General features: G+C 69.2%; 1 protein-coding gene across 5 annotated transcripts; it reads left to right on the forward strand.

The window, feature by feature from the left end:
• The first annotated feature begins 287 nt into the window (after positions 1 to 287).
• Positions 288 to 17,335, forward strand: LOC100008606 (interferon-induced GTP-binding protein Mx1). 5 transcript variants are annotated; one of them, XM_070073145.1, is made up of 15 exons: positions 288 to 377; positions 1,175 to 1,347; positions 2,203 to 2,338; positions 4,010 to 4,202; positions 4,553 to 4,690; positions 6,959 to 7,113; positions 7,615 to 7,753; positions 8,155 to 8,353; positions 8,704 to 8,782; positions 9,698 to 9,820; positions 10,147 to 10,288; positions 12,339 to 12,497; positions 13,442 to 13,518; positions 14,349 to 14,600; positions 16,968 to 17,335. In XM_070073145.1, the coding sequence occupies exons 3-15, from the start codon at positions 2,234 to 2,236 to the stop codon at positions 17,196 to 17,198; spliced, it is 1,992 nt and encodes a 663-aa protein (XP_069929246.1). In that variant the 5' UTR covers positions 288 to 377; positions 1,175 to 1,347; positions 2,203 to 2,233; the 3' UTR covers positions 17,199 to 17,335. The 5 variants fall into 5 exon arrangements, with proteins under 5 accessions (XP_069929246.1, XP_069929247.1, XP_051693980.1 ...); XM_070073146.1 differs by having other exon boundaries at positions 296 to 372; XM_051838020.2 differs by lacking the exon at positions 288 to 377 and having other exon boundaries at positions 484 to 1,540.
• Positions 17,336 to 17,714: the final 379 nt, after the last annotated feature.

Raw genomic sequence — 17,714 nt, forward strand, 5'->3', positions numbered from 1 at the left:
CTCCCAGCTCCACCACCTGCTCCAGACTCAGACTCTCTCCAACCAAAACCCAGCTCCCGGCCCCCGACCTCGCCAGGCTCCGCCCCGTCTCCCGGCCACGCCCCCTTCAGCCTCCTCCAGGGTCTCCTGGCCCCGCCTACTCCACGGCCCCGCCTCTCTTCTCGGCACCGCCCTCCCCTCCCCGCTCCAACCGAGCCCGGGCCCCACCCACTCGTGGAGGCTCCGCCCCACCTCCCCGCTCCAGGCTCCGCCCCACGCCCACCCCGGCTGCCCACCCGACTTGAGTTTCTGGCAACCTCAGAGGAAACGGAAACTGAAAATGAACGCGGAGCATGGAAATGAGCGGGGGAGGGGCCGAGCGCGATGACGCAGGCGCGGTGACCAAGCTCGGGGGAGGACCAGGCTGTCTCCTGGCCACGCAGAGTGGGGGGCCCGAGAGGGGCGGGGGGGGGGCTGCCCACCGCGGAACCCGGAGCCCTGGGGGCCCTGCAGCGGCGGGCCGGCAGCGACCACGCCAGGCCTGGGAAGTGCGCGCCTGGGGTCCAGGAGCAGCGGTGCTGAGCCGGAAAGAACCGGCCTGCACCTGCAGGGCAGCCCGGCCCAGGGCCACGCGCTGGGGGCTCCGTGGAGCCACAGGAACCCGGGATTCTTCCGCAGAGACGGGCACCTTGCAGGGTCCATGCGGGGAAGACGAGTTACAGGAGTTCATTTAGGGGCAAAAGCTGGAGATGGTGCGGGGCGTTTGACACCCAGCGCTCTCGGCGCCAGGGTCTCGGCCCAGGGGGACGACTGTGAGCTCCCGCGGGTGTAGCCGGGAGCAGAGGCCAGGGCGCAGCCGAGGGGATAAAGCCCTGCACGGGGACCGCGGTGCTGCCGCCTCCCGGGGGCCTGGCGGCTCCTGGGCCTCCCTCTGGTCGGGGTGAAGTGGGCCTGCCCTTCCCCCGGGGGCGTGTGAAGTGGGCTGTGGGGGCAGCAGCCGGGCCAGGGCCTCAGAAGCCTCTGATGAGACCCAGGTCCTGGGCTTCCGCCCCTCCCTGAGGGTTAGACCCAGGAGGTCCGGGCTTGGGGCCCCAGGACCTGCATTTCCCGCGGGCAGCCAGGATGGGCATGGAGGGGGCTGCGCTGGGCGCCCAGCCCACCCCCTTGGCCACTGAGTTTCGTTTCTCTCCTGCAGGATGGGCTGCTCTGGATTTCCTTCTGTGACCCCTGTCCCCGCCCCCGCTCTTGGTCCCTGAGGGTCCGCCAAGTTTCATTTCTCCGTGGCCCTGGGCGGAGCTGGAGGCGGAGCCGGCGCCTCATAAAACCGGAGGAGCCCGGACCGCGGCTTCTGGCGCTGAGCTAGGAGCGGTGAGTGTCGCCGCTGGGGTCCGCGCTCCAGCCGGGAGAGGGGCGCACGCAGCGGGGCTTCCTGGTGGAGAAGAGGTGAGGGCAGTGCGCGTCCTCTCGCGGGCGGGTGACGTCACGGGAGCGAGGGCCACGGTGGATGGGCTCCGACCACCCCAGGTGCTGGCCCCCGGAGCGGCCCGCCCGGAATGACGCGGTAAAACTTGAACCTGCCACCTGTCCTGGCTCTTTTCAAATTCCTGCAGCCAGAGAAGGGGGAGGGGCTGGAGTCGGGAGGGGTCTCCGGTCAGGGGGCGGGGCGCTGAGGAAGTTTCCTGGGGTCTCCGAGTGGGCCCCGCGGACTGGGAGTTTCTGCGGTGGGGCGGGGCGGGCTCCTGGGAAGTGCCGGCTCCAGGTCCTCACTGGTCCTGGGGCGGGGGGCTGGCGGGGAGACCCCAGGGCGGCTGGGAGAGGAGGAGGCCCAGAGAGGCACCTGCGGGGCTCCGCCCACCCTGCGGGGCTGGGGATGCCCAGGGGGCAGGACCCCACACAGAGGATTCCGGAAGGGGCCTGGGGAGCAGGACCCTGCTGCTGGGGATCCAGGCCTGGGGAGACGCCCCTCCCTCACACACAGCAGGGACCACAGACAGCACTTCTGAGCGCCTCCCTAGCACCCCCTAGTGGATCAGCTCTGGTCCCCACCCCTCCCCCTCGCAGAGCGCCTCCCTGTCTCCGTTTCTAGGTAGCAGAGCCATGGTGCTCAGGGGCCAGGGCTGGCCCGGGGGAGGGGCAGGCACCATGGAGTCTGGGCAGGGCAATGGCCCAGGCCCTCTGCCGGGGCTCGGCGTGCAGGCCTGGCTGACTCCCGCTTCCTCGCAGCACACAGCGTCGCAGGAGACACCGGAGGAAGATGGTGCAGTCTGGGGTGGAATCCAGGAGTCCGGATTCAGCCGCTGAGCCCAGTGCAGCGACACTGAATGGAGACGCTCACCCGGCAGAGAGCGCGCAGCCCAGGGTAAGTGGCCGCCCGGCAGGTGCGCCTGGGGACACGGGCGTGTCCTGCTGAGGGCTGTCCCCTTCCACAGGGCAGCGGCCGCCCTCCTGCTGCCTCCGCGTCCTCCCCGCTCTCTGGGCCACCAGGGCAGGAAGATGGCCTCCGTGCACTCTGGCCGCCAGGGCCACCTGGCTCTGGGAGCCTGGACAGGCGCTGGGGCTCAGGCAGGACAAGCAGCCAGGGCCGTCCCTGCCAACCTCGGCCCGGCCTCCGCTCAGCCCTGGGCCTGCTCACTGCGTTGTGAGCTCCATTGAGCAGCCACGTGCTGTCTCCCCCAAACCAAGACGTTTTGGGGGGAACCCCACGAGCCTCTGCGCTGAGTCCCTGCACTGCCGTTCCCGCCGGACCTCGGGGGGCTTCCCTGCCGCTCACGCCTGGACGAACACCCTGAGATGGGCTGAGCCGGAGGTGGGCTGCCTGTGACCCCCGGGAGGGGCCATGGCAGCTGCCGCCCAGGTCCCAGGGCGTGCCCGGTGATGCCGCCTGCCCCTCGGTGGCTTTATTTATGTAACTTTTGCGTGCACACAGTAGGCGTCTTTCACCGAGTAGGTCTGCCTCCAGGTGGAAACTCGCTCCTCAATGCGCGCTAGGCACCCTGCCGCCGCAGGCTGCGCCCGGTCTGGCCGAGCCCCTGACCTCCCACGTCACACACCCCACCGTGCACGGTCGGTGTTGGGCTGGGACAGTCCGGTCCCTTCCAGACACTGAAGTCCCAGGAGGAGCTGAGGTGCTGACCCCTCCTCCGGGTGAGGTCCGGATCCAGCCGGGAGCTCTCCCTGCCGCCTGGAGGATCCCCCACAGAGCCGGGGCTGGGGGGCTGGGGGCTGCGGGGCGCTCAGAGGTCTGTACGTCTGAGGTGGTTGCTGCTCCACTTCTGTGTGTACAGAGACTTGCTCACGTGTGTGACAGGTAGAAACACACACACAGACAGCTCTGATCTGCTGGTTCACCCCTCACGGGGCCACCATGGCCGGGGTTGGGTCAGGCTGATGCCAGCGTCCAGGACCTCACCCAGGTCTCCCAGTGGTGCGGGGGCCCAAGCACTGGGCCGTCTCCTGCTGCTTTCCCAGGGGCGCCAGCAGGGAGCTGGATCAGAAGGGGAGCAGTGGACTCAAACAGGCGCCCCATGGGAGGCCAGCACCCCAGGTGGGGGTGACCGTGTCCAGCACACGGCTGGCCCCCACTTTCACTCCTAAAGGCGTTGTTACCGCGCTTAGACTGTCAGGTCCTCTGCGGGCTGAGCAGCGTCATCCCGCCGTCCCCGCACCTGCCTCGCTGCTGTAGGAACGCAGCGTCCGTCTCCGTTCGCCCCTCGGTGCTCAGCACCGCACGTGGGGCCGCGATCCTCGCGGGGTTCCTGGCGCTGGTGGTGAGCAGTGTGGTCCTGGTGCCCGGTGCAGTGCCCTCCTGTTCCCAGGTCAGGGCTCAGGAGGTCCCTGAGTCTTTGCTTTGCGTTTCCACGACGCGTGAAGCCACCCCAGAAGCCCTCCTGGGTGCTCTTCCCGCTGGAGCCTGCCCCTGCCCCTGCACCTGCTCTCCTTGGAGAATCCCGAACCTGCTCGGCTCGCTGGGGCTGGCTGCTCGGACGTTGCACCCACGGCTGCCCAGAGTCCTCTGCCTTCCCGTCCGCAGGGGCCTGAGAACAACCTGTACGCCCAGTACGAGGAGAGGGTGCGCCCGTGCATCGACCTCATCGACTCCCTGCGGGCCCTGGGCGTGGAGCAGGACCTGGCGCTGCCCGCCATCGCCGTCATCGGGGACCAGAGCTCGGGCAAGAGCTCCGTGCTGGAGGCCCTGTCGGGTGTGGCCCTCCCCAGGGGCAGCGGTGAGGCCCCTCCCTCTCCTTCCAGGACAGCTGGGACGCGGGGCAGAGAGGGCCCTGGCAGGTGCTCAGTCGGGGAGGGCGGGGAGCAGGGTGGGGGCTTCGGGGCCTACAGGGGTTTCCCACCGGGCAGCCTGAGGAAGCCTGCGGGCCCCGGGGTCAGAGGGCGCCGGGCTGCCTGTCCTAGGCGGTTCCTGAGGTCACGCAGAGAGCGTGCGTGAGCAGCAAGGGGGCGGCGGGAGGTTCTGCCTCGTCACCGTCCCCCCAGCGGTGACCGCCTGGGGGTTGACAAGTGTGGGCTCAGGCCTGCAGGGCAGGGGCAGGTGCGAGCTGACCCGGGCCTGGCCCCCTAGGCATTGTCACGCGGTGCCCTCTGGTGCTGAGGCTGAAGAAGCTGCCCGCGGAAGCCGAGTGGAGGGGCCGGGTCAGCTACCAGGACCAGGAGGTGGAGCTCTGCGACCCCGCGCAGGTGGAGCCCGCAGTGACTAAAGGTGAGAGCCCGGGCCTCCTCCCCTGCTGGTCCTGGCCACACCCGGGCGGTGGGGGGCTCCCGAGACCGCCCGCCCCGTCCTGGGCGCTGCTGCTGCCTTGGGGACCCCTCCCCAGGGGCACTCAGCCTCCTGGGCGTTTCCTTCCTTTCCTGCCTGAGCCCCGGGCCCCGGGTGGATCTGACAGCAGCGTCAGGACGCACCGAGAGCCCTGTGACCCAGAAACACGGAGGACTCGCACCCTGGGCCCTCTGCGGACTGACGGGGTCGTGTGGGACAGGGCTCCTCTCAAGATCCTGTACAAGGGCTGGCTGAGGGCCCCAGGGCTGAGGGTCCAGGGCTGAGGGTCCAGGGCTGAGGGTCCCAGGGTTGAGGGTGCCAGGGCTGAGGGCCCCAGGGCTGAGGGTCCAGGGCTGAGGGTCCAGGGCTGAGGGTGCCAGGGCTGAGGGCCCCAGGGCTGAGGGTCCAGGGCTGAGGGCCCCAGGGCTGAGGGTCCCAGGGCCGAGGGCCCCAGGGCTGAGGGTCCAGGGCTGAGGGTGCCAGGGCTGAGGGCCCCAGGGCTGAGGGTCCAGGGCTGAGGGTCCCAGGGCTGAGGGTGCCAGGGCTGAGGGTCCAGGGGTGAGGGTCCCAGGGCTGAGAGCCTACACACATGGGCTGTCTGTCAGCCTCCCAAATAAAAAAATATATTTTTATAAACTTCAAGGAAAAACAGAATTAGAAATAAGTTCTGTCCTGACGGAAACGCTGGAATTCATTCACACAAGCGTCTTCTAGCAGTTCCTGGAGACGTGTGTGCTGTGGGACACGGGGTTTCCGCGTTCCAGCTGCGGAGAGGCCCTGTGCGCTGACCCCTGGCCCGGGAGCGAGAGCCCCAGTAGCGGCCGCAGGAGGCTCCCGAGTGACGGCGCCTCCCCAGCTCCTCTGGCTGCTGTGGACCGGGGGCAGGGGGAAAGGCTGGCCCGGGCCTGCCGTGGGCGGCGTGGGTGGAGCGCCTTACAGACCCAGGCCTCCGGGGACACGGACGCGGACACGGACATGGACGCAGACGCAGACACGGCCACGGCCACGGTGCTCTTTTCGTGCTGTGGGTGAGGCCGGCTGTGGCTGCACACAGGACTGTGTGTTGGCGAGCCCAGCCCCAGGGCTGCCCCTGCCTGTCTCACATGTCAGCGGAGCAGAGGGAAGGCACTGGGGGCGTGGCTGGGCTCAGGAGGAGTGGCCAGGCCCTCCCCACCTGGGGTCTGTCCCAGAGGTGCGCGGGGCAGGTCTTGCAGGCCCTGCATTGCTGCGGCCATCACAGGGCATGGGGGCCGCGGGCCAGCGTCCCAGGGCGAGCCCAGTTGTAAGGAGCAGACCCTGCCTTGACAGGGGACACGGGGAGACGACCCTGCCCGTGGGTGTGGGTGCAGGACGGAAGGGACAGTGGTGTCCCCGTGCACACGGCATGGTGGACCGCACACAGGAGCTTCCGCCCTCTCCTGGGCGCCTGCAGGGGGCGGACCAGAGCTGCACTGGGGCTGTGGTCTCAGCCTTGAGGCTCCAGAGGACATGGCCTCTGTCGCTGAAGCCCCTGTGGCACTGTAGGCATGGCCACCCTCCTGCCAGTGGGCCAAGGGCAACAGGCCCGTCCCGGCTGATTTCGGCCTCCTTGGAGCTGCCCCCAGCACTCTCGCAGGAACCCCGGCCGGAACTTAGCTGCAGGTGATGGCGTGGCCAGCCGCCGCAGGGGAACCCAGCAGATGGGGCGCCGCGTGCGTGGCTGTGGTCCCAGCCCGGGTGGGAGGCTGGTGCCTCGTGGGCAGAGAGCGGGGCGCTTGGCTGCCAGGCTGCACACGCAGACCCGGGCCCTGCACCTGCACCTGTGGGCCTGAGGAGGGAGCAGGCCACAGCCGAGTCGTGGCCGCGACGCCTGGCGTGGCTCGGGCCCACGCAGGCCAGGTCCCCGCGGAGCTTGGCAGTTCCTGTCGGGAATCCCCTGCTTCCTGTGGTTTTCCCTCATTTGCTGTGACCTCAGGGGGGACTCGGGGGTCTCGGGAAGCCTTCGCCTCCCCGCCCTCCCGAGGACGGGACCCCCGGGGGCTGTGAGGACACTGGGCTCTGACCCCAGGGGTCAGCCTGCGGAGGAGCAGTGCCGGGGCTTTGGCTCTGACCGGGGACAGCGAGGTGTGCACCCCGCTCCTCTCCAGCCCTGGGCCCTGGCAGGAGCCGCGGGGCCTCTCCCAGGGGAGCAGGTGCCAGCCCGAGCCCCGCCGCTCCCTGTGCCTCCTGCAGCCCAGAACGTGATCGCCGGGGAGGGGCTGGGCATCAGCTCCGAGCTCATCAGCCTGGAGGTCAGCTCCCCGCTCGTGCCGGACCTGACCCTCATCGACCTGCCCGGCATCACCAGGGTGGCCGTGGGCGGCCAGCCCGCGGACATCGGGCACCAGGTGAGACACCCGCACCCTTCCCCCTGGGCCTGGGCGCGCCTGGGGAGGGCAGAGGCGAGTCGGGGCCTGTGGTCACCAGTCTCTGCCCGGCTCAGTGGGAACCTCTGAGGAAGTGGGGCCGAGGGCAGAGCTGTGCCCCGTGGTTTGCTCTCCAGCCTGGCTGTGGCTGGAGGCAGAGGGCTGTGTCTGACGCGGGGTGGGGCGGGGCCCTGTGGGAGGAGGAGCATCAGCAGTGGGCGTGGTTATGGCACCAGGGCCTCACCTGGAGAGGGCAGCAGCAGGGTGCAGCTCCTGTTTTGCAGCGCAAGGCTGGTCCCGGGGAGAGTGGCTGGGCCGAGTACCGTGGTGTCTCTGAGGCTCGGCCCTCGGCCGTCCGGGCAGGAGCCCCGGGGCTCAGGGCTCTGCAGGTGTCGCCCTGCGAGTCTGGGTGAGGCCAGGGCACGGCCGGGCCCAGGGAGTCGCTGCGTCACGGAGTCGCGGGGCCCCTCTCTCCTTGTGCAGATCAAGGCGCTCATCAGGAAATACATCCAGAGGCAGGAGACCATCAACCTGGTCGTGGTCCCCAGCAACGTGGACATCGCCACCACCGAGGCGCTGAGCATGGCCCAGGAGGTGGACCCCGATGGGGACAGGACCATTGGTGAGAAGGCGCGGGGCTGAGCCTGAGCGGGTGCCGGGGGAGCCCCAGGAATCCAGGCGAGCCGGCGTGGGGGCGCGGCTCTGCCCAGGTGCACCTGCTGAGGGTGCCCAGGGAGGCCATGGCCAGCAGCTCCCCAGACATCTGGGGGCCCCAGGTGATGCGTGGCCCCTGTCTTCCTGCGTCAGCAGGCCCAGTGGGGAGACTCAGAGGGTGGCCTGTCCGTCCTGGGGCCATGGGAAGGAGCGTGGCCAGAGCCTGTTCCAGGGGCCCCTGCCGCTCTCCCTGTAGGCTGTCGGGGGTTCATCTCCGGGAAGCCAGGCGGGGAGGAACCCTGGCGCCCGCGGCCGGCCCTGCACTGAGCTTTCCCCGGGGCGGCTCTGACCGGAAGTCCCTGCCCGCAGGCATCCTGACGAAGCCTGACCTGGTGGACAGGGGCACGGAGGACAAGGTGGTGGACGTGGCGCGGAACCTCGTGTTCCACCTGAAGAAGGGCTACACGGTGGTGAAGTGCCGCGGGCAGCAGGACATCCAGGAGCGGCTGAGCCTGGAGCAGGCCCTGCAGAGGGAGCGGGCCTTCTTCCAGGAGCACCCCCACTTCAGGTGCGCGCCGAGCCCCCGCTGGCCGCACAGGCCTGGTTCCGACCCGGCCCCGTCTCTGTGTCCTGTGCAGGCCTGGTTCCGACCCGGCCCCGTCTCTGTGTCCTGTGCAGGCCTGGTTCCGACCCGGCCCCGTCTCTGTGTCCTGTGCAGGCCTGGTTCCGACCCGGCCCCGACTCTGTGTCCTGTGCAGGCCTGGTTCCGACCCGGCCCCGACTCTGTGTCCTGTGCAGGCCTGGTTCCGACCCGGCCCCGACTCTGTGTCCTGTGCAGGCCTGGTTCCGACCCGGCCCCGTCTCTGTGTCCTGTGCAGGCCTGGTTCCGACCCGGCCCCGTCTCTGTGTCCTGTGCAGGGTTCTTCTGGAGGAGGGCAGGGCCACGGTGCCCAGCCTGGCCGAGAGACTGAGCACCGAGCTGATTGAACACATCTGTGTAAGCACGCGCGGGCGCTCTCCCGGCGGAGCCCGGCACAGGGCTGCAGTGCCGGCCTCGGGGCCTTCCTGGAAGCCTGGGTGCAAGATGGGGCTAGGAGGGAAGGCCTGACTCTGGGGAGCCGCCAGTGTGCCCCACTTTCAGTCCTCAGCGGGGGGAGTTGGGGACCCCCAGCCAGGTGGACGTGGGCGACTGGCCATTTGGGGCTGGCTGTGGGTCAGAGCTCGCCTGGGCTCTTTCTGCTCTGCTGGGCCACAGTTCCAGGCCTCCGTGCGTGGCCAGGGAGCCCCGGGACTGCAGGTCGATGTCCCTGAGCCGGGAGTGAGTGGGGAGCTGCCTGGGCCCCCTCATGTGGGAGGCGGGCGCTCGGTTATCGGCCCCTGCCCGGGCTTCCGCAGCAGCTCGGGTCCAGACGGGGCAGGCTCAGGTCTCCTTCTCTGGACCAGTGCCCTGAGGCCCGGTCTGTCCTGGGTGCCACGGCCCCGGAGTCCTGCTCACCACAGGGCTGCTCACGCAGCAGGAGGCTGGGCCTGTTGGCGCCACCGTGAGGCCTGGAGCAGAAGTTCCCGGCCACTTCTTGTTGAGGTTTGCAGATCTGCAGTGGCTCCGGGGGCCCCTGTTCCAGGACCTACCCCACACGGGGTCTCTGTGCTGCCTGCAGGAGCTCCCGTGGCCGGGTCGTGGCAGTGGCTGCTCTTCTGGGGCGGCCTCCAAGCCACGCGGGCGCCTGGGCCTGGTGCCCAGCTGCTTGCCAGGAGCTGGGCCTGGGGCTGGAAGGAGGCCGGGCTGCCCTGGGCCCCTCGGGAGAGACCGGGGGCGGGAGGCGCCCTCAGGGGAGCCGCGCCCCTTGCAGAGGAGCCGGGCCCCGCCCCCTCGCGGGCTCGCCGGCACATCCGGCCTTTCTCCCCTCCGCAGAAAACGCTGCCCCTGTTGGAGAAGCAGATCAAGCAGAACCACGAGCAGTGCACGGAGGAGCTGCAGAAGTTCGGCGTGGACATCCCCGAGGACGACAGCGACAGGCTGCTCTTCCTGATTGACGTGAGCGCGGCCCGCCCACAGCTGCCCCGCTCTGCCTGCAAGGCCCAGATCTGCGTGCAGCAGGCCCGCCTAGTCCTCCAAGACGGACAGGGCAGAGAACCAATGGGAGGGGAGGGCTGGGCGCGGGAGGCGGGGCCTGCAGGAGACGGTCGCTCCTTCATTGGCTCTGGCCCTGAGCCCACCCAGGCCCCCCCGGGCGGTCAGGGGAGTGGGTCCCAGGGCGGAGCCTCCTCCTTCCCAGCTCCCCACCCCGCGTGCACACAGTGCATACCAGCCCACGCGTGTGCGTGCACCTCTGCTGACCCCGATGCCTCTCCCCGCCACAGAAAATCAACGCATTTAATCAGGACATCACTGCCCTCATTCAAGGGGAGGAGGTCGTCCGGGAGAACGAAACCCGGCTGTTCACCAAGCTGAGGGCCGAGTTCTGCAAATGGGAGAGCGTGATCGAGAAGAATTTCAAGGCAGGTGAGTGTCGCGGCTCACGGGGGCTGGCCCAGAGCCGTCACCAGTGATCGCGGACGGCGGGGCCTCCCTGGTGCCGGTTCTGGAGGCTGGCGGGGCCCAGTCCCGGCTCCACCAGATCCCGGTCTGGGGCGAGCTCTGTCTGCCCCGCCCCACAGACAGCGCCCCCTGGTGGTGTCCTTGCGTGGGGATGGTCAGGGGAGCCCCTGGGGCTCCTGGATCAAGGCAGGTCCCCTTGGGGAGGGCAGAGCCCTGGGACCTCAGCGCTGCCCAGAGACGCCCCTGCTGCCCCACCACGCTGGGGGTCAGGTTTCGGCACTGGAGTTGGGGGCACAGAGACAGGGCACAGCAGCAATGCAGTCACAGACCGGGGTGCGGGCTGAGCCCGAGAGGGAGATGCACGCAGGCGGTGAGGGTGGGCGCAGTGAGGAGCCAGGGACACAAACTCCCCGTTTGTCCCGTTCCTGTCACTGGCCCGGGTCAGCCAGCGTCTGAGTGCAGGGGACCCTCAAGAGAGGATGGCCATGGACCGGCCGGAGCCAGACGGCCGCGGGAGCTGCCGTCCTCCCCCATGGAGCAGGAGCCACGACCTGTGAGATGACGCAGTGCCGTGGACGTGGCCCATGGAGCAGAAGCCCAAGGCCTGTGTGATGACGCAATGCCGTGGACATGGCCCCATGCACCTGCTGGGGTCTCCAGCCCGGCACGTGGCTGCCGGGATTCCATCATGGCAGCCATGGAGGCAGACGCGCAGCTGCACCGTGGGTCTGCAGGGGCCCAGGAGGCAGGCGGCGTGGCTGCTGGGGCCCGGGCCACCCCAGGCAGCGTCCAGATGGGCGAATCCATAGAGATGAGGTAGAGGCGCCCTTGCTCCCGGGGCTGGAGCGCGAGATGGGCAGGGAGTCCTGGTGGCCGCCAGGGGTGAGCACGTGGGCGTGGCCAAGGGTGGAGCCGCCGGGTGCAGCCTTGAATGCAGCAAAGGCCTCTCCTGCCTGCACCGGGTGGGCTCCTGTAGGGATTTCTCCTCCGTGATCACTCCTGGGGGGACGCCAGCCAGCCAGCAGGGGGCGCCAGGCTCCGCCCCGGTTCTTCACTCGGTGGGGTGAGGAGGGGGCCCTTGGGAGGCTCCAGCCCTGCAGGGTCCCTCCACCCCCTGGGGAGCAGAGAGTGAAAAGAACCGCAGGTTCCCAGAGGGGCTCCCATCACGCAGTGCACCTGCTGCGCCCCGGCCACTGTCCCTCAGCTGTGACCGTACCCACCGCAGTGGGGCAGATCCAGTGTCCATGGCTGCACCTGCTGTGCCCTGGCCGCTGTCCCTCAGCTGTGACCGTACCCACCCCAGTGGGCCAGGTCCAGTGTCCATGGCTGCACCTGCTGTGCCCTGGCCGCTGTCCCTCAGCTGTGACCGTACGCACCGCAGTGGGCCAGATCCAGTGTCCATGGCTGCACCTGCTGACACCTGGCCCCTCAGCCGTGACCGTACCCACCGCAGTGGGCCAGATCCAGTGTCCATGGCTGTACCTGCTGACACCTGGCCACTACCCCTCAGCCGTGACCGTACGCACCGCGGTGGGCCAGGTCCAGTGTCCATGGCTGTACCTGCTGTGCCCGGGCCGCTGTCCCTCAGCCGTGACCATCCTACCACGGTGGCCGGGTCCAGCGTCCACGCTGCAGCTGCTATGCCCATGGCCGTGTCGTCAGGTGGTGACGGTGACGGTTCCCACCCGAGGTGTACGGGTTCCAGTGTCAAGGCCGTGCCTGCTGCTCCCTGGCCCCAGGCGGCACCTGGGGCAGTGCAGGGCCGTGGCGAGGTCTCGCCGGTTTTGCTCTTGTCTATGCTGCTTTCCCGGCCTGGGCCCTCTCCCTGCGGCCCTGGGGCACAGGGACCGGACCTGGAACGGAGGTCTTCCCCGCACCTCCAGGCACTGCTCCGTCTGGGGCTCGGCCGACTTCCTGTTTCCTTGGCACTCTCACGCCCCGGACCCAGAGTGGAATCGCATCCTGAAACGCGGACGATCGCCTGAGGAGTTCACAGCTGCTCTTTCCCACGCAGGTTCTAGTAACATCCGGAACCAACTGTGGAAGTTTGAAAACCAGTACCGTGGCCGAGAGCTGCCGGGATTTGTGAACTTTAAGACGTTTGAGACGATTGTGAAACAGCACATCAGAGCCCTAGAGTTGCCGGCTCAGGACATGCTGCACAGGGTGACAGGTGTGTGTGGTGTGGGCGGGCCACAGGTGACAGGTGTGTGTGGTGTGGGCAATGCACAGGTGACAGGTGGGTGTGGTGTGGGCAATGCACAGGTGACAGGTGTGTGTGGTGTGGGCAGGCCACAGGTGACAGGTGCGTGTGGTGTGGGCGGGCCACAGGTGACAGGTGCGTGTGGTGTGGGCGGGCCACAGGTGACAGGAGTGTGTGGTGTGGGCGGGTCACCCAGGTGACAGGTGCGTGTGGTGTGGGCAATGCCCAGGTGACAGGTGCGTGTGGTGTGGGCGGGCCACAGGTGACAGGTGGGTGTGGTGTGGGCGGGTCACCCAGGTGACAGGTGCGTGTGGTGTGGGTGGTCATACAGGTGACAGGTGTGTCTGGTGTGGGTGGTCACACAGGTGACAGGTGCGTGTGATGTGGGCGGGTCACCCAGGTGACAGGTGGGTGTGGTGTGGGCAGGCTGCACAGGGGATGGGTGGGTGTGGTGTGGGCGGGTCCCATAGGTGTCAGGTGCATGTGGTGTCTACATTTGCACACCAGAAGCTGGTGTGTAAGACCCACCGCCCCACCAGAAGGCTGCAGGATCCCCAGCGCGGGGTCTTCCCAAGTTCATGGACGGCGCCTGTTCTGAGTAAAGTCTGTGTGCAGCAGAGGCAAAACCAACTCCTGTTTCCATGCCGGGTCCCGTGAGGCCCCTGTGGCCCCTCCCAGACACCCTGGGAGCCCACGGGACATCACGTTTTTGGGCCCCTGTGGACTTAGGTGAACGCTGTGGGCCCAGCTGCCAGGCCCGGGCAGGTGGAGGGGCCGGGCTCTCCCCAGGCGGTCCTGAGCCCAGGGGCAGGGGCAGGGGCAGGGGCAGGGGCAGGGGCAGGGGACGGTGTCTCTGACCATTTTGTGGCCTCCTGTTCTGCTCGGTCCTCCTGGCTCCGTTCCTCCGCCCTCAGACATGGTGCGCGCCGCCTTCACAGATGTGTCAGAGAGAAACTTCCATGAGTTCTTCAACCTGCACAAGACCACCAAGGTAAACCCTGCCTGTGGCAGGCCCTGGCCCCAGCGCCAGAGCCAGGGTGGGTGTGGGGGGACGGCCCCACCTCCCCCAGGTGCGGGGCCTGGGGGCTCCTCCTCTGTGAAGTGAGAACAGGAGACCCTCCCCCACCATGGGGCTGTCAGCCCAGTGGGGGGGCGGAGGACACACCTGTGTCCCCTAGGCCAAGGGTCCCCTATGCTCTGGATCAGGCATCTCACAGAGAGCCCAGCAGGGGTCCCGGGCACTTGGCTGACGTTGCCCTGGCCCCACCCCCTCCCTGTGGACGCCCTGCTGGCCGTGGCCTCCTCCCCGGCAGGCATCCGAGCCCCACAGGAGAGGTGGACCGGGCTGAGTCCTAGGCCTGAGAGCAGTGTCCTCAGAGGGCCCAGGCTGGGGCGGAGCCAGCTCAGGCGTGGGGCGGGGACTAGGGCTGGGGCGGGGTCAGCTCAGGTGTGGGGCGGGGACGGGGGCTGGGGCGGGTCAGCTCAGGTGTGGGGAGGGGGCTGCAGTGGTGTCAGCTCAAGTTTGGGGTGAGGATTGGGGCTGGGGCGGGGTCAGCTAACATGTAGGGCGGGGACTGGGGGACTAGGCAGGGGATTAGCTCAGACGTGGGCCAGGACTGGGGCAATGGGGCAGGGTCAGCTCAGGCACGGGGCGGGGACTGGGGCTGGGGCGGGGTCTGCTCCCCTCACGCCTCCCTGGGGAGCCCCACTGACCGCAGCGTCCCCTCCCCTGGGCTGCCCTGGCCTGAGGCCCTGCGGGCGCCTGCGTCCCCGTGAGGCCGGCTCCTTCCCCACCCCTGCCTGTGCTTGTCTCCTCCCCAGTCCAAAATCGAGGACATCCGCCTGGAACAGGAGAAGGAGGCCGAGCGCGAGATCCGGCTGCACTTCCGGGTGGAGCAGGTCGTCTACTGCCAGGACCAGGTGTACCGGGGCGCGCTGAAGAAGGTCCGGGAGGCGGAGGCCGAGGAGGAGAAGAAGTCTCAGAGGTTCCGCGGCTCCTCCTCCGGACTCGGCTCCTCCCAGGACTCCTGCTCCTTGGCCGAAATCATCGAGCACCTGGTGGCCTACTACCAGGTGAGCCTGGGAGCGCGGGGCCAGCGGCTCCTCCTGCCCTCCTGCGGTGCCTCTGCGGGCCTCGCTCTGCCCCGTCTCTGGGGGCATCACCGCCAGCTCCATCCCCCACCCCTGGCTGTGCCCCTCTGGAGCAGCTGGACGCCAGGCACACAGCAGAGGCGGGGACTTTGCGTGCCCTGTGGGCTGCTTCTCCTCCGGGGTGGGACTTCCTGGAGGTCTCCGTGCAGCCTGGCCGGGCCCTGCACCCTGCGGGTGGCAGCTGTCCACTGGGCCACGTGGCCAGGGACAGGGACACAGCACAGCTCAGGGGGTGCATGGGCAGTGAGGGTGCGGCCAGGTGAACCCCCGGGACCTCCTGGGTGACCAGATGCTCCACACCCCAGCGCTGGGCCCTGCAGCCGACGGGGCGGGGCTGCCCCAGAGGCCGGCGTGGGCGTCCTCGGGCTGAGGCCGAGCCGCCCGTCTGTGCTCCCAGGCTGCAGCGGGAGACCGCAGGGAGCAGCAGGGCTCCAAGCCGAGGTCACACTGCTTCCTGCTGATCGGGGGGCCGCGGCGTGCGTGGCTGCTTCTCCCCGCCCCAGCGCAGGGCCCGGCTCCCCGTCCTTCCTGCTGGGACCGCCGTGAAATGCCCTGCACTGGACCCGGACGTGGCCTGCAGGCCGCAGCAGGTCCACGTTCTTGGGCGTCACCTGCGCCGGCCGCCTCCTGGATGTGGCCTCTGCCCAGCCTGAGAGCCACGCTCGGGCCCCGCCCTCCCCAGCCCCATGCCCCTCCCCCGGCTGGCCTCTCTGCAGGGTCCTCCTGGCTGCAGGTGGAGCCCCCAGCCTGTCCTTCTGTGCCTGGCGCTCTCCTGGGCACAGCTGCCCCAGAGCTGTGTGTGCGGAGCAGGGGTCTGAGCGGTGTCCCTGCAGACGTGTCCTGTCCACGCCCCGTCCACGGAGAGTCTGCTCCTCTGTGTGCTGCTCCCGCCCCGTCCACAGAATGCCTGCTCCTCTCTCTGTGCCCCCACCCTGTCCATGGAGTGTCTGCTCCTCTCTGTGCCCCGCCCTGTCCATGGAGTCCCTGCTCCTCTCTCTGTGCCCCGCCCTGTCCATGGAGTCCCTGCTCCTCTCTGTGCCCCGCCCTGTCCATAGAGTCCCTGCTCCTCTCTGTGCCCCGCCCTGTCCATAGAGTCCCTGCTCCTCTCTGTGCCCCGCCCTGTCCATGGAGTGTCTGCTCCTCTCTCTGTGCCCCGCCCTGTCCATGGAGTGCCTGCTCCTCTCTGTGCCCCGCCCTGTCCATGGAGTCCCTGCTCCTCTCTCTGTGCCCCGCCCTGTCCATGGAGTCCCTGCTCCTCTCTCTGTGCCCCCACCCTGTCCATGGAGTCCCTGCTCCTCTCTCTCTGCCCCGCCCTGTCCATGGAGTCCCTGCTCCTCTCTGTGCCCCGCCCTGTCCATGGAGTCCCTGCTCCTCTCTCTGTGCCCCGCCCTGTCCATGGAGTCCCTGCTCCTCTCTCTGTGCCCCCACCCTGTCCATGGAGTCCCTGCTCTTCTCTCTGTGCCCCGCCCTGTCCATGGAGTGCCTGCTCTTCTCTCTGTGCCCCGCCCTGTCCATGGAGTCCCTGCTCCTCTCTGTGCCCCGCCCTGTCCATGGAGTCCCTGCTCCTCTCTGTGCCCCGCCCTGTCCATGGAGTGCCTGCTCCTCTCTGTGCCCCGCCCTGTCCACGGAGTGTCTGCTCCTCTCTCCTCTCTCTGTGCCCCGCCCTGTCCATGGAGTACCTGCTCCTCTCTGTGCCCCGCCCTGTCCACGGAACGCACGTGCTCTGCTCTGTCCCAGCTCCTGCTAACAGTGGCTGAGCTCCTCGCCCACCTGGCCGCTCCCTAATGGATTTTGTATCTGGAATGGCCGGGTTCCTCTCCCAGGGCTGATGCTCCTGGGCCGGTTCTGGAGGGGGAAACCGAGGCACACAGGGGGCAGAGCTCGCTCAGCCTGGGACCAGGGGCTTCCTGGAACGGCCCGACCCGGGAGGTGACGCTTTCATGGGGGCTTGGGGAGGGGGAGGGGAGGCTGGGACCTGGGGTGTGCCTGCAGGCGGCTCCGAGGCCCCTCCCCCAGCCCCAGGGCCCTGGCTCTGCCTGGAGCAGCCCTGCGGGTGCAGACGTCAGCCGGGCGGGGCTGTGGGCGGGTGGTGGGGTGGGCTGTGGCCCTCGGCCCCCCGCCCTTTGCCCAGCGGGCTCAGCGCTGCCGTGGGCGGCCGCGTGCACGCTCAGGGAGCTGCTGGGAGCGCAGCGGGCAGCCGCCCGGCCACCCTCCCCTCTCCCGGCCTCCCCGGGGCGCTCCTGCTCCGGGCGCTCTGGGCGGCCCCTGCAGCCCCCGCTCTCCCTGCAGGAGACGGGCAGCCGCCTGTCCAGCCTGGTCCCGATGCTCGTGCAGTTCTTCGTGCTGCAGTCCTACGGGCAGGAGCTGCAGAAGTCCATGCTGCAGCTGCTGCACAACAAGGAGAACTGCGGCTGGCTGCTGAGAGAGCGCAGCGACACCAGCACCAAGAGGAGGTTCCTGAAGGAGCGGCTGGCGCGGCTGGCCCAGGCCCGGCGCCGGCTCGCCAAGTTCCCGGGCTGAGGGCTCTGCCAGCCGGGCAGCGGGCGGCCCAGACCCCCCCCCCCCCCCGTGCTGTCCCTTCTGGAACCGCGGCTCAGCTCAGAGCACGTGGGGACGCCGGCAGCCTCTCCTCCTTTGTAATAAACGTGTGAGCCTCTGCCGGGTGCCGGGTGCTGGGGCGGGGGCCCCTGGAAGTGGCAGCGGAGTGGGCTGAGCCCGGAGCAGGACCCTCACTCCTGCTGAGCCGGGCAGCAGCCCTGGTTCCCAGAGGTGGCGCCCTCTCTGGCCGCCCTGGGCATCCCCCCGCCCTCACTCCTGCTGAGCCCCGCAGCAGCCCTGGTTCCCAGAGGTGGCGCCCTCTCTGGCCGCCCTGGGCATCCCCCCCGGCCTCGCTCCTGCTGAGCCGGGCAGCAGCCCTGGTTCCCAGAGGTGGCGCCCTCTCTGGCCGCCCTGGGCATCCCCCCCGGCCTCGCTCCTGCTGAGCCGGGCAGCAGCCCTGGTTCCCAGAGGTGGCGCCCTCTCTGGCCGCCCTGGGCA

The sequence above is a fragment of the Oryctolagus cuniculus genome, chromosome 4 (assembly GCF_964237555.1).
Source record: "Oryctolagus cuniculus chromosome 4, mOryCun1.1, whole genome shotgun sequence".
Classification (NCBI taxonomy): domain Eukaryota; kingdom Metazoa; phylum Chordata; class Mammalia; order Lagomorpha; family Leporidae; genus Oryctolagus; species Oryctolagus cuniculus.